Genomic DNA, 14,796 nt, shown 5'->3' on the forward strand with positions numbered 1-14,796 from the left:
ATGTCTCTTGGGACCATATCATACGCTTTTTCCAAATCTATAAAGACCATGTGTAAATCCTTTTTCCTATCTCTATATCTTTCCATCAATCTTCATAAGAGATAGATTGTCTCCATGGTTGAGCTCCCTGGCATGAACCCGAATTGGTTGTTCGAAACATGTGTCTCTTGCCTCAATCTATGCTCAATAACTCTCTCACAGAGCTTCATTGTATGACTCATTAACTTAATATCCCTATAGTTTATGCAATTTTATACATTGCCCTTATTCTTGTAGATAGGCACCAAAGTGTTATTTCACCACTCATTTGACATCTTCTTCGTTTTCAAAATCCTATTGAAAAGGTTTGTGAGCCATGCTATACCCGTCTCTCCCAAGACTTTCCACACTTCGATCGGTATATCATCTGGGCCTACTGCTTTTCTATGCTTCATCTTTTTCAAAGCTACAACCACTTCTTCCTTTTTGATTCGGCGGTAAAATGAGTAGTTTCTACACTCTTTTGAGTTACTCAACTCCCCCAAAGAAGTACTCATTTAATGTCCTTCATTGAAAAGATTATGAAAATAACCTCTCCATCTGTCTTTGACCGCGTTCTCTGTAGCAAGAACATTTTCATCCTCATCCTTGATGCACTTCACTTGGTTTAGGTCCCTTGTCTTCTTTTCCCTTGCTCTAACTAGTTTATAGATATCTAACTCTCCTTCTTTGGTATCTAGTCGCTTATACATATTGTCATAAGCTGCTAGCTTAGCTTCTTTCACAGCTTTCTTTGCCTCATACTTCGCTATTCTATACCTTTCACCATTTTCATTGGTCATATCCTTGTATCAGGCTTTACAACATTCCTTCTTAGTCTTCACCTTTGTTTGTACCTCCTCATTCCACCACCAAGATTCCTTTTGGTGTGGAGCAAAGCCCTTGGACTCCCCTAATACCTCTTTTGCTACTTTTCGGATATAACTAGCCATGGAATCCTCTATTTGGCTAGCTTCCCCCTCTTTATCCCACATGCATTGGGTGATTACTTTCTCTTTGAAAATGGCTTGTTTTTCTCTTTTTAGATTCCACCATCTAGTCATTAGGCACTTCCAAGTCTTGTTCTTTTTTCTTTCTCTTTTGATATGTACATCCATCACCAACAAGCGATGTTGATTAGCCAAGCTCTCTCCTGGTATAACTTTGCAATCCTTACAAGTTATACGATCCCCTTTACTCATTAGAAGAAAATCTATTTGTGTTTTTGACAACCCACTCTTGTAGGTGATCACATGTTCTTTTCTCTTCTTAAAGAAGGTGTTGGCTAAGAAGAGATCATATGCCATTGCAAAATCCAAGATGGCTTCCCCATCCTCGTTTCTCTCCCCAAAACCATGGCCACCATGAAAACCTCCATAGTTGCCTGTTTCCTTGGCCACGTGTCCATTTAAATCTACTCCTATAAATACCTTTTCCGTCTGAGCAATTGCTTGCACCAAGTCTCCAAGATCTTCCCAAAATTTCTCCTTCAAACTCGTATCCAACCCTACTTGAGGTGCGTACGCACTAATGACATTGATGATTTCTTGTCTTATTATAATCTTGATTGCCATAATTCTATCTCCTACCCTCTTAACATCTACAACATCTTATGTCAAGGTCTTGTCCACGATGATGCCAACACCGTTTCGTGTTCTATTTGTGCCCGAATACCAAAGTTTAAAACCTAAGTTTTCTAGATCTTTTGCCTTAAGACCAACCCACTTAGTTTCTTGTAGGCACATAATACTTATCCTTCTCCTCACCATAACTTCCATTATTTCCATAGATTTTCCCGTTAAGGTTCCTATATTCCACGTTCCTAAACGCATTGTACTCTCTTGAACTCTACCCTTCTGTCCTAGCTTCTTCACCCTCCCCCATCTAATAGGATCAAAGTACTTCTTTTGTGTGTCCTGTGTAAAGTTAATAGGAGCATATGCTCTCAAACAACTTTGAGTGGAGTCGTTCAAAAAGAAGTTTCTACAACCCCCTTGCTCATTTAACATTGCATCCGGGTGCCGATGGAGATATAGCAACCCTTGCTCACTTATCACTGTGCCCGGGCCACACAGCGCACTAATTACGGGTGATGCCCTAGCTTTAGCACAATTTCGTTCTGGATTCATTTTCATAAGGATTCGACGTAACCTAAGAGTGTCGGTTGTCGACTACCTGACGCCCTCCCCCTCTTCCTTTAACTTTATAAAAAAAAAATATTAGTAATTGGTAGTCGTTTACGTATGACTCGAGTGTTTAAGAATAACTAACCCTAACTTCTCTAGAGCTTTGTTATTAGAGCCCAAATCTTCTAGATTTATGAAGTTCGAAATAGATCGTTATTCTCTTTATTTTATATAACCTATTGCTTAAATTTCTTATTTGTTTGTTCAAACTATCTTATTGCCAGCGAAATAACAAATCAAATAAAATATATTCATGCATTCTTGTACGAATTGGAGATTAAAATGTCACTAGATCAATTAGAGAATAAGTGTGACTTGATCAATCTGTCACTTACAAATTTCATTGAAGTAATTGATGTTAAGAGAGGAGAGATCGAATATAGAATTTACGAGGATAAGCATGAACCTACAATACAAACTCTTAACATATTTGAACGCAAAACCTAGGTCAAATTGATTGAACGATATGTATCATAGTCATGCTTATTTTGATAGTCGAAAACAGTTAGTATGTCAATTTTTTGTTTCATTTATATGTAGCGATAGCTATTATTGAAATATATCTCAAATTCTGTTACAATCATTGGTAAAAGTGATGCATGGAAAGTTTGAGTTGTGAATACAAGTTGGTTTGCTAACGGTTCATGAATGTGAGTCAAAACCAAATAAACTCACGGGCAGCCTTCAGTTTGAGGATCATGATTCGCGAGTCACAAGTTATTGCGACCCTAATTTATATTTCAGGTTGTTATAGCTTTCATGGGCCAGCCTTCATACCTAACATGTACACCATTTGTCAATAATAATGGAACAGATACAAAGTATGGAGCTTAAGCCTTCCCCACTATCTTCTAAAGCCAAAAACTACGGGATATTTTGAAGTGTGTCCAGAGCACGGGATGAAACACTACATGCCATTGTATAATTAGAATAACATTTAAAATAAAAGGTTTTCACCAGTAGTATAATTGTGGTGTTCCTCTCTGTATTCCAGACACACTGAAAATTATTTTCATAATTACCACCGTCATCTCTATCCTCCCATTCAAGTGCCTATAGCCCATATTTGAATCATTTTTCGGCAGTACGCTTACTTAATTTCAGGTCGACCATACACATTGAGTATTTATTTGGGTACTGAGTTTTATGTCTTAATTATAAGCAGTGAAATTCTCAACCACAAGTTGCTTGAACGAGTTGGAGTCCCCCATTTTTTTCATTTTTAATATATATTTGAGATCTACTTGTCAAAATAAGAGATGCAGTTAAAGTCGCATTGCATTTGAACTTTGCAGACCACCAGAAAAAGGAGCAAAGCAAAAACGAAAAGATTGCATGCATATTCTGTGTTCTGCTTTTCTCAAACGTCACAAAACTATATGTTGTGTTTCATATTCTTCCTTCATCTGTAGAGCTTGTACATATACATTCAGGAAAACTAAATCCACGTTTTTGTAACGTTTGTTCTTCCTGTATAACAGATGCAATTCGGGTGGCTGCATGCTTGAATTCCCTACAATATCTGCAATATGGATGTAACACGATCGCTATCTCGGCCTGTGTGGATTGTACATACAGGATAAACATGAAAATCACTTTCACAGTAATAATAATGGGACTTTGTATATTTCAGTAAGATAGTCTCTTCGACCCACTCATGATCATGTCTTTCGTAGTCCTTCAGAATCCGTAACAACAATTCGATTTTCTTTTTAACGCGCTTCTGACCAAGACGACCAAACATCCTTCCACCACAGCTATGCCTTTATGGATTAAGTGAGAGTCAAAACATCGATCAGGCAGTGGGATCGCCCTAAATTTCTCGTTCCCAAAGTCGAAAACCACTAAAATATTTTCCTTATTGTATATCCAATGTATGCCTCCGGTCGAAAGGAAGGTGAGCAAGATTAATTTTAACTGCCTCCGTGACCCAATAACATTTTCAGCCTGCCACTATTGGAACAATCTACTACCTACTAGTCGGAGAACCTTACTCTTTCGTAAAAGGACTGAATCCACAATGACATGATCCCAGCGAGAAATTTGTGGTCGATTTCTGCATCAAAAAGCACTGCAAACTCTCTCGTGCTAGGGTTAAATACAAAAACATGTTCATCACTTAATGCACAGACCAAACCGTTGATACTCTACGATTGTACCGCAAATTCGGAGTAAGATATGTACGGAGAGTACGTAAGTAGGGCAACAGGTGTTGGATGTCGTTTCTGATTTATTCCTGAGCAGAAGAAGAGCCAGTGGTTACTTCTTTGTAATGTGAAGAGGAGTTTTGACAGTATCTTTCTTGTGGTTGTGGCAATGGAAGTTCATGTGAGCAGTGACAAAGGAAGGGCTACGGATAAGAGAGGACCAAAGCTTGCATACGCACCTAAATCGCACTAGCGACTTTGCCGGCAGCCTTGGGAGAAATTGATGGAATACCATGTCCCTTGGGAGCTCTTGCTGATCAACTTTTATGTATATATTGCAAGTCAACTTGTACCTACTTAATTAAATAATTATAAATAACTGAGTCAGAAAAAAGGCTTGGAAACAAATAGAAGAAGATTAACAAAGTGAGAGAAAGTCTGTTTTGCTAGGGTTTGCGGGCCTGGTATATCGATATTTAGAGAGTGGGGAAGCTTGGATCACATATAACAAAATTCTTGGTGACTAGTAAATAAAATCTGGCCGTTGATCACAGGGATCTGTGCAAAAAGAGGAGGACTTACATGAAACGGATTTACTGTCACATGGTGTCTTGTATTCAATAATACATTGTCAAGTGTAAGTTTTTCTTCACATGACAATGTATTGTTAAATTGAAACGTCAAGTGACAGTGAATCCGTTACATGTAAGCTGCTCTCGTGCAAAAGGGTATATTGAGATATTTTGAAATTATCGCAATAAACTAGAGAATGTAAATGATGGGTCAATTGACAAACTACTCACAATCTGTGACTATAATGCAAGATTTATCTTGAGTTGGAGAAAACGCTTTGAGACGTTAGAGTGTTGTCAATATTAGATCAAATACTCTTTTCCCAGCTACACTTGCACCACACCCCAAGTAAATCAGGCATCCTACAGTAGTGTCCAAAAAGGCACTCGTTTATTCTCTACAACAAATCCGTCTGCGGAACTTGATGAATTATAGCTGAAGATGAAGTTGGATTGCTTTCTATTATTCTCAAAGGTCATAAAACTATTGGTAACAACAAAGAGTTAGACTGAAGAAAATGCAGCATTTTTACATAATATTATATGGAAGACTTGCAGTAAAGTTTTCCTCTTTGCATTTGATTTTTCATAAAATGGGATCCTATATTAGCATCCAAAAAGGCTCTTGCAGAATATGAGTGATTGGTCAACCAATTTGCTATCGACAAGCTAACAGCTACTCACAATTCGCGACTATTCTGCAAGATTTTCATCCTAAGTTGTAGCAATTCTTGAGATCTTACAATATACCCAATTTTAATTTATATACAAAAACTACAGTTTTACAATATCCCCAATATCCTCTCAGCTACTTCATATTAGAAGACACACACTGCTTACTTACAGTGTACAACATGTAGTGAACAACAATGAATCCGTTTGGTGCATTTTGTAGACTAAATCTTCAACAACCACCAGAAACATGAGTGGAGCCCATGGTAACAAAAGTACCGCAATTTAGTGGACCCCAATAATCTAATGGCCCAAGACCAAAGAGGTAAATTTATTTTTTAGGGCAAAGTTTTACTACTTATCTGCTATGTACACAATCACACCCACCCACCAATCATTGCCGTCCATTTTGTCTGATAGGTACCGGCCTAACAATGTTATCAACTAAAGCAGAAAAATATACTTCTTCTTCTCTAACGTGGCACCCTCTAATGGCAATGGGCATCAACATCATGCGGAAATATTTATATGGATTCTTCTTTGTCCATTTTGTCAAATAGTGACAAAGTAAATCAAACACAAATGTAAAAAGAAATGGCCTTGAAATTAGGACACCCAGGGCCTTTCCCCTAATTTCTATGCCTGAATTTACTCAACTGTGCTCCTTCAAGAAGCTGTTTCCTTCACCAAGCAGAAGCTATGGAAGATTTCTGAATCCTGGAGGACACCCATCTCAAATCACAAGGTGAAAAGCTTGAATTTTGTTCTGGTAGTTGATCTTTGCTCAAAAAGTTTCCATCTTTCGCTTGACTCATCTTACAATCTGCAAGATTATGAATTTTGGATCTGAGTAAAGATTAGGGCTTTTTTGTTTAATCTCAATTATAATGCTGGTCTAATGCTGTGATTGTTAAAGGCTATACTTTTTGAATTCTGGGTTTTGTTGTTTGGTGATGAAAGTTAATTGACATTGAAATTTTTGGTCTTTTGGGGTAGGAAGCATGGGTTAAGATTTAGGAGTAAGGAATTGCGTGCTAGGCTTGAAACGCCGGAGTAAAATTTTGGTTAGTTGGGGTTTTATCACTATGGATGGTTCTGAGGAATCTTCTGAATCTAGGTCTGCTGTAACTAGTTCGAAATCTATGGGAAATGGGGTTTCAAGTGAAGATGATAGGTGCCCAAAGCAAGTGTCGCCGCTTAGAGGTGGTGGATCGAGGAACACGAGTCCGTTGGGTTGTGTAAGATCAAGGAATACAAGCCCTTCGAGGCAAAAGGTGGTTAAGACAAAGCCGCGAGGACTAGATGAAGAAACGGCTTCTACATTTGGGAAACCAGTTCATCCTGATGTTCAAATGGAGGATAATATATGGGCAATGTTGCCCGAGGATTTGTTGAATGAGATATTAGCTAGAATTCCACCGTTTATGATATTTAGGCTCCGCTGTGTATGTAAACGGTGGAATACAATTCTACAAGATAGAAGCTTTCTTAAGTTTCACTCACAAGTACAGTCTCATGGGCCTTGTCTTCTCACATTTTGGAAGAACTCTCAGACCCCACAATGTTCAGTCTTCAGCTTGCCATTAAAAACATGGTATAGGATTCCGTTCGCATTTTTGCCACAGTGGGCATTCTGGTTGGTTGGTTCTTCTGCTGGTTTAGTTTGCTTTTCCGGGCTCGATGGCTTAAATTTTAGAGCCTTGGTTTGTAACCCTCTTACACAAACTTGGAGGACATTGCCAAGTATGCATTATAATCAGCAAAGGCAGCTGATAATGGTTGTTGATAGGAAGGACCGGTCGTTTAAAGTTATAGCTACTAGTGATATTTATGGTGACAAATCACTGCCCACTGAAGTATATGATTCGAAGCTCAATACGTGGTCAATTCACCAGATAATGCCTGCAGTTAATCTTTGCTCCTCAAAGATGGCATATTGTGACTCCAGATTATATTTGGAAACCCTTTCTCCACTTGGCCTGATGATGTATCGACTGGACACAGGGTACTGGGAACACATTCCAGCTAAGTTCCCGCGGTCTCTATTGGATGGTTATTTGGTCGCTGGCACCCAGAAGCGCCTGTTTCTAGTTGGAAGGATTGGTCTTTATAGTACTCTTCAGAGTATGAGAATTTGGGAACTGGATCATGCTAAATTTGTGTGGGTAGAGATTAGCAGGATGCCTCCGAAGTATTTCCGATCTCTGTTAAGGTTATCAGCCGAGAGGTTCGAGTGCTCTGGACAGGATAACTTGATCTGCTTCACATCTTGGAACCAAGGGAAGGGTCTTCTTTACGACGTTGATAAGAAGGTGTGGTCATGGATCGCAGGCTGCGCTCTGCAGTCATACAACAGCCAGGTTTGTTTCTATGAGCCAAGATTTGATGCTTCTGTATACTAAGCAGAAAATTTTGCTCTCCAGTTTTTGGAATTACTAGTCAGAGAATTATTAGCGGATACCATCTCCAGTTGGCGTTGTTCTCTTGATCCATTCTTATGCTACTTAAAAAAAATTGATGCTCGATGGATTCAAGTTATTTGACACTGGACTTGTTGGCTAATCTTTCGAGTTGAACGGCCTCTTGGATTGGCAATGTGAGTGCATCCCAGAAAAACCAGTTTTGTAAATGAGATATTATCGGCTGCTCTTGCGATATTACCCTAATACAAGGGCTTTGTGATGTCTATTGTCGAGTGATTGAGCAAGGCTTTAGTTTTGAGACAAAGGCTGGGCTTGGTAGAGAAAGAACATGGTCGATCGGGGTAAAAACTGTAAGAAGGCAACTTTTCCAATTCTTGTAAACATTTGGAACTATTAACAAACCAACCCGTATATTTTGAAGTGTTACCGTGCCTTGCTCAGTTGCTCGTTTCAGTTAAATTCCTTATCTGTGTTTTGGTTGGTGATATAGGTCTGTATTGTCTAAGCAGTTCCATTTCCCAGGCAAAAATGATGATAATTTTCTTCATTTCACAATTTTGGAGTTGTGACCTGAACCTTTTGGTTATGTAATGAATGCAAGTGGTAGTAAAAACCGACCTAGTAAAATTGACCTCTGGCTTTCAAATGGTTAAAGCCCATTGGGTTTTGGTTCCTCCCCCATCAACATGGACCTCTCCATCTCTCACCTCTGCATTATCGGCCTTTGCTTCCAGAAACAATTAAATAGCAAATGATGAAAGTTAAGTTTACAATCTAAAGGGAGTCTTTGATCTTGTATTAATATAAAAAGTAATTTTTGTTCTTGGGTTCTCAAATGGATCCCTTTACAAGTTCGCATATTGTAAATTGATCATGTTTCTTGTTGATGGTATCCCACACCGAAGATAGTCTTGCATAAACTTCAACACGCATTGTCAAGTGTTTTTGAGTAACATCGTATTAAAGCTTGTATCTATAAATTAGGTCAAATGCTCTCCCTCGTCGCACAATAAAATTTGAATACTTCTTTAAAGTGCTTAAATATTTTGATAGCATCTCATATTATAGATGAAAGTTTTGCATAAAGTGTTAGAAGTTTATGTGCCTCTAATTGATTTCAGATTGGATGCTCACATTCTAACATTTTTAATCACATTATCATGACATTAAATGCTCACAATTTAACATGTATAATTCTCAAAAAAAAAAAAAAGGTATAATCACATTATTGTGAAAGTTACATCAAGTTCTACCCCGTGCGTGTGTGTATATATATGGATTTCAATGATCCAACCATCTATGTTTTAGATCTTCTCTCAAAGATGAAATCCACCAAGAATCATCCAAATTCGAAACCATATGATCGTCGAATCAAATGATAGTTATTTTAGTTTTTTTTTTTTCTTTTTTTTTTTAGCAAAACCGTATTCGTTAATTTTTTTTTCACTATAAATGAATATCTTAATAGTTTTGGATCTGTCTAACATTTTGCAAAGATAATCTATTAATGATGAATTGAAATATAAACAGTTCGGATCAATGAAAAAAGTTACAATGTGAACCCCATAAAATATGTGTCAAAAAATAGGTCCTCCAATCCTAGCTAGCCCACATATATAGATATATGCACACCAGCATGCATGTGCTGTGTCCTTTTTGAGACCAATTAATCAGCTTCTGATTTTAGTGTTGATCAATCCCATGCTTTGATGGTAACTGTGGTAAGACATATACAACTTCCTAAATCTCAAAAGCTTAACCTGGTACAGAAATTAAGACGTGGATGAGAAGAGATGCATGTCTCTGATCCAATTTTGTATTGATTTATGTCTATAACTTTTAAGTGGTAACTCGGAACCAGCATAAAGGTTCATTCTGGTTTGTGCTCCTCAGCAATTTTCTGTGGTATAGACTGCCACTATCCGGATAACTCTATCAAAATATCTTCCTAAACAACTCTGGAGACGGACAATATTGGTAACAGGAGCCGACTTTCTCCATGCCAATGTGTCCATTTCCATTAGTTAGCTGCAGAATTTTTTTCCCTGTAAACTTCTGGGATGCTCCAAGTACGTTTTATTAGTTATCAATGCAGAATGCATTCAAAGCAAGCCAAGAAACTTGCATGATATTTTCTGAGCAAGATGTTTGTTTTTGTTAAAAGTCTTTGTTACACGATAAATTTTATAGACAATGTTGATAATGTGCCGATAACATGTCAAAATGTTATGAACATTTTATCAATACGAACATTTAATTAACTAAAAAGGATGTAAGTTCTAAATATGGTTCCATTTGAGATTTTGATTTTCAAGTAAGCCAATACTTTCTACGAGAGTTATAGTTTGAGAAGGTGGTGTTAATAAAGCAATATTTGTTGTGTGGGTATGCCGGCCAATATGTCTCAAACCAACTTACTTGGAAAGCACACAGTATGCAATGCACTGTTGTCAAGATGAAAGCACTATCGTAGAGTTGGAGGTCACGCCCTCGTGTTCTAAAATTGCAACACACCACATATAGGAAGTAGAAACCCTAATTTGTTTAAGGGGAAGTGTTTTGAGCAATTCTATGCGAAATCACTTGTCAATGTTTCTGCAGGCTCTTCGGGAACTATGCCAGCTTGCCTTCCACCACCTCCTTCCTCTTAACTCTTAACACTATTTGTTTTTTCATTCTTATTTATTTCTGTTGTGTGATTTACATCTAATTTCGTCAATTTCAAAATATAATTTTAAGCAAATGATGAGGAAGAAGTGATTCAGTTGAACTGATCACGCTGAAGCATGTGATGTGTTCTGAACAAAATGAATATTATCCACTGTAGAAAGACAAAGAAATTAACTTTTGGCAGAAGTCTTGATAGCTTTGTTTAAAAATCTCATGCTTCTACTTGTTTGTAATTTACATTGAAAGGTGAGGACCGAATCTCTGACTGACCTGATCCGTGCAGCTATACGATATATTGACCCGATTATAATTATCTAATCATATTTTTACTGTTGGTTGGTTTAGTAATTAATTAAATGAAAAATAACAGCTGGTATCTGATGACTATTTAATTAACTTGATCCTTTTTTTTAACTTTTCAACTTGGTTTTATATAATTAAGCTTACAAAAGTAAGATTTCCATCAAGATTACACTAATACCAACATGCTTACCTTGCAAAATGCCAAATAAAGCTAGTAGAGTAATGTTATTCATACCATGTTTTTGTACTATATTTCTATACCACCTTAGGTGACATCTGATGTGGACATCCACATCTTTTGAAAATTTTGCAAAACCCAAGAAGATGAATAAAAAAGACTACTCGTATACTACAATCATCATTTAATTAACTAGTTTTTCTTAATTACTAGTTTATTAAATAATGAACTAAATTTAAAAATTTGATTAATGCAAATGATGTGGCTGTCCACATCAAATGTTACCTAAGGTGATATGAAAATCTGGTACAAAATATGGTATGAATAGCATTACTCAAGCTAGTATAATTTCAATTAGTTTACATTTAATTTTTCTAGTGCTGAATATAATGTCTGATATTTTGACCTTCATCAAATAAGCTATTGCAATTTACAATTTAACTTGGATGAGTACTGTCTATAGGTTTTTCTCAACCCTGATCATATCAGCATATACTACAAGGGGTTGTTAGTGACTCATTTTTTAAGCCTACCTAAAGTTAATTACTTCGTTGCATGCATGGCGGTATAAACATGAACTAAAAAAGATAAAAACCCTATTACATATTAATTTCATTTTATATGAACCATCGTATGTTTTATGGCCTGTTAACCACTACCGATTATGTATAATATTAACTTGTGAAACCACATTTAAAGTTTTGGAAATTGAAAACGTTGTTTCCTTTCACCGTTTTCTCGAATATTTTTTTTGGTTGCACATGAGGGTTTCGAATACTTTATAGATTAGATTAATTAGTTTCGAGTTCTTCCAAGTCATGTCTGTACCCTTGAGAATTATATTTTATAGAGGTGAAGTACATGCCTAAACCCTAGCTTGTACTTGGGTTTGAACTTTCTCTATAAAACACACATCAGTCTCTCCAAGTTTCCTCTCTTCTTGTTGTCAATCTAAGATCACTACCCTTTTGCTAGAAAGTTAAGGCTAAGACGAAACTATAAACACAATGATGCTACAGCTTACAAGCTTGGTAGTAGGGCTTCTTTTTGGTATGCATGCCCTAGGCCAGTTTAGCACTGCACATGCTCATCAAGGTAGATATATACTAGATATGTATAGCTTTTTCTCTTCAATATATTCGGCTGTGGATTTCTCATAAAAAAATTTGGAGTATTTTTCTCTTCTAACACTCTTGTTTAATTTGTAGGTAAGGAAGATATTTCAATGACTGGGAAACGTGCAGTATTGCCTGATCAAAAGGTAAAGCATACTTTGAGAGCTTCTTGCACTCCTTCAATAGCATCACTATAATACATGGTGTTATTTGAACTGTGTTTCAGAAGTGCAAGAAGCTTTCTGGGGAATATGACTTAAACTTATGATTTATAAGCTAATCCACATAAAATATGCAGGAACCAAATGTTGATGGAATTTCAATAGCTGGGTCAAGGATGATAGGGCTTGGAGGAAGGAAAATGGTGGCACAGAGAGTGTTAAGGAAATTAGAGCCAGTAAGACCGGATGGGCAGCAGAATGAAGAGGCTAGTACCACTTCCAAGAATCCAGGTGCAAACCGTAGTACTTCTGATGGAAATTGTAACTTTGAAGGAAGGGAAGATCTAAATGTAAAATGTAAACTTGGAGATCGTGATAAAAGTAATACTAGTACTGCTAGTTCTAAGAAGTACTCCAAAGTCTCTGATCATGATTTTGTAGCTTTTGGTGCTGATTATCACGGGCCTGCACGCCATCCTCCCAAACACAATTGAGAAAATTATTTCGATCGTTCTGAGATCATCTGTCTTCCCGGCTCGTGTTGTCAGATGCTCTAGTGAAAACATATGTGTGATAGTTATGTCACGTAGTAGCTATATTTAGCTAGCTAGCTAGTGTGATTGTATATATGTATTAGTATTCAAAGAAGATATATATGTGTTGGAGGGGATTTTCTTTGCTTAATTTGATGCTTAAGCCTCCTTGCAATGCATGTGAGTAATGGATGGAAAATTATGAGATTAACATATTGTTTTGTAATGGTTGTGGAACCAATTTTGAGATGAGGTGGCAAATAATACATGATTTATGTTGTATACTTGTTCTCTAATTGCAGGTAAGGATAATCCTAAAGCTTCAAGCAATTTCCGTGGAAAACGTCAAAACAAATTGAACCAACAGGTCTCTCTCTCTCTCTCTCTCTCTCTCTCTCACACACACACACACACACAACCTTTCATAATTACTTTCAAATTTTGGCTTTTTTTAATTTTTAACATTGGAGGGTTTCAAACCTGTAACTAGCCTATTCCAATAGCTTAACTTTTGACTTTAATTTGATTCTAACTTGGTTATATGTTTACACATGAACCAGGATGATATGAAGATACTGGAGCTAACAACATTGAAAAGTACTTCTGCCGGTAGTTTGAAAATTCCCAGAGATCTTAAACCAAATCACTCCCAAGATTTCAAGACAAAGCACCCAACAACCGAAGCTCAAATGACTAAAAATTATGATGAAAAAGACGATCATAAGTTGACAGATAATGAAGGAAGAAGCCTTCTTAAGGCGACAAGAGAGATAGTAAACCTGATGCGTAAAGATTACCACCATCAAATGGGCCGCCGCAAGCCGCCAGTACACAATCTTCAGCCACGGCCTTGAGATTGAGTAGTACTCAGTCTTTTTCAAACTTACGGGTTTAGCTAGCTAGGCTCACAATTTTGCCCACCTAGGAATATTTTTTTTATTTATTATTATTTTTTTTTATCAAGCATAGGAAACTATAACAAATAGTGCTGTGGAATAAAGTTTGTGCCTTCAAAATACTGCTAAGTAACTCTTGTGGTCTTTTCTCCCTTTATATAAGTCAATTCATGGGATTCTCTTCATAAAGGGTAATGTTAGGGAGACAAAATTTATAGGTAAAATTTTGTAAACTAAATGACTTAGAAGTTAATGATTGAGTTATCAGTTAAATGTTGACAAACGTGCTCATTCCTATTTGTGACAAATTATTTAGTTTGTAAATTTTACCTACAAATTTAGTCTCCTTTGCATTATCCTCGTGAACAACTTGGTAAAAGGTAAGCGTGCCTTAACCTTAAAACTTACAAAGAAACTTGGTAATTGTGTGTTTGGATACTTAGTTGAGACATCTCTCAGAGTGGTCCTGAACTTAATGATCAGTATGTACTACACTACACCTGTAGCCTGTATGGGTTAATGTTAGTACGTGACTCATCTAGATTCGAGCGTGCATGGCAGGAGAGACACGCTTAAACATTAGAAACCCTATTTCATGCTTCATATTTCATATTACCTACTTTCATTAATTATTTAATATGTATCATCATACGTTTAATAACCTGCTAGCCTCTGCAGGTTCCAACTAAATTACTCGTGAGACTGAGACTGACGGTCAAACCACATTCAAAGTTTTGAAAACCGAAAACGCTGTTTTCCTTCCAATATTTTATACATTAGATTATTTAGGCTTGCGTTCTTCCCAAGTTCCTGTCTGTGCGCATGAGAACTAATATTTTATGCTGGCGAGGTACGTACTGAAGCCCTAGCTTTGACTCGCGGGTCTCTATAATACCCACATTAGTCTCTCCAAATTAGTTTC

General features: G+C 36.9%; 1 protein-coding gene across 2 annotated transcripts; it reads left to right on the forward strand.

The window, feature by feature from the left end:
• The first annotated feature begins 6,175 nt into the window (after positions 1 to 6,175).
• On the forward strand, positions 6,176 to 8,705 carry LOC137708490 (F-box/kelch-repeat protein At5g15710-like). Of its 2 annotated transcripts, none has more exons than XM_068447580.1 (2): positions 6,176 to 6,340; positions 6,620 to 8,705. In XM_068447580.1, exons 1-2 carry the CDS (start codon positions 6,234 to 6,236, stop codon positions 7,995 to 7,997), a joined length of 1,485 nt encoding a protein of 494 aa, XP_068303681.1. In that variant the 5' UTR covers positions 6,176 to 6,233; the 3' UTR covers positions 7,998 to 8,705. The 2 variants fall into 2 exon arrangements, with proteins under 2 accessions (XP_068303681.1, XP_068303680.1); XM_068447579.1 differs by having other exon boundaries at positions 6,246 to 6,340; positions 6,592 to 8,705.
• The last annotated feature ends 6,091 nt before the right edge of the window (positions 8,706 to 14,796 follow it).

The sequence above is a fragment of the Pyrus communis genome, chromosome 11, assembly GCF_963583255.1.
Source record: "Pyrus communis chromosome 11, drPyrComm1.1, whole genome shotgun sequence".
NCBI classification, from domain to species: domain Eukaryota; kingdom Viridiplantae; phylum Streptophyta; class Magnoliopsida; order Rosales; family Rosaceae; genus Pyrus; species Pyrus communis.

What these genes read in the sequence shown, in the direction of transcription:
- LOC137708490 (XM_068447580.1), top strand. Translation starts at nt 6,234, where the DNA reads ATGCCTGAATTTACTCAACTGTGCTCCTTCAAGAAGCTGTTTCCTTCA. An exon ending in CACCCATCTCAAATCACAAG is followed by an intron (nt 6,341 to 6,619) that starts GTGAAAAGCTTG and finishes TTTAGGAGTAAG; the next exon opens with GAATTGCGTGCTAGGCTTGA.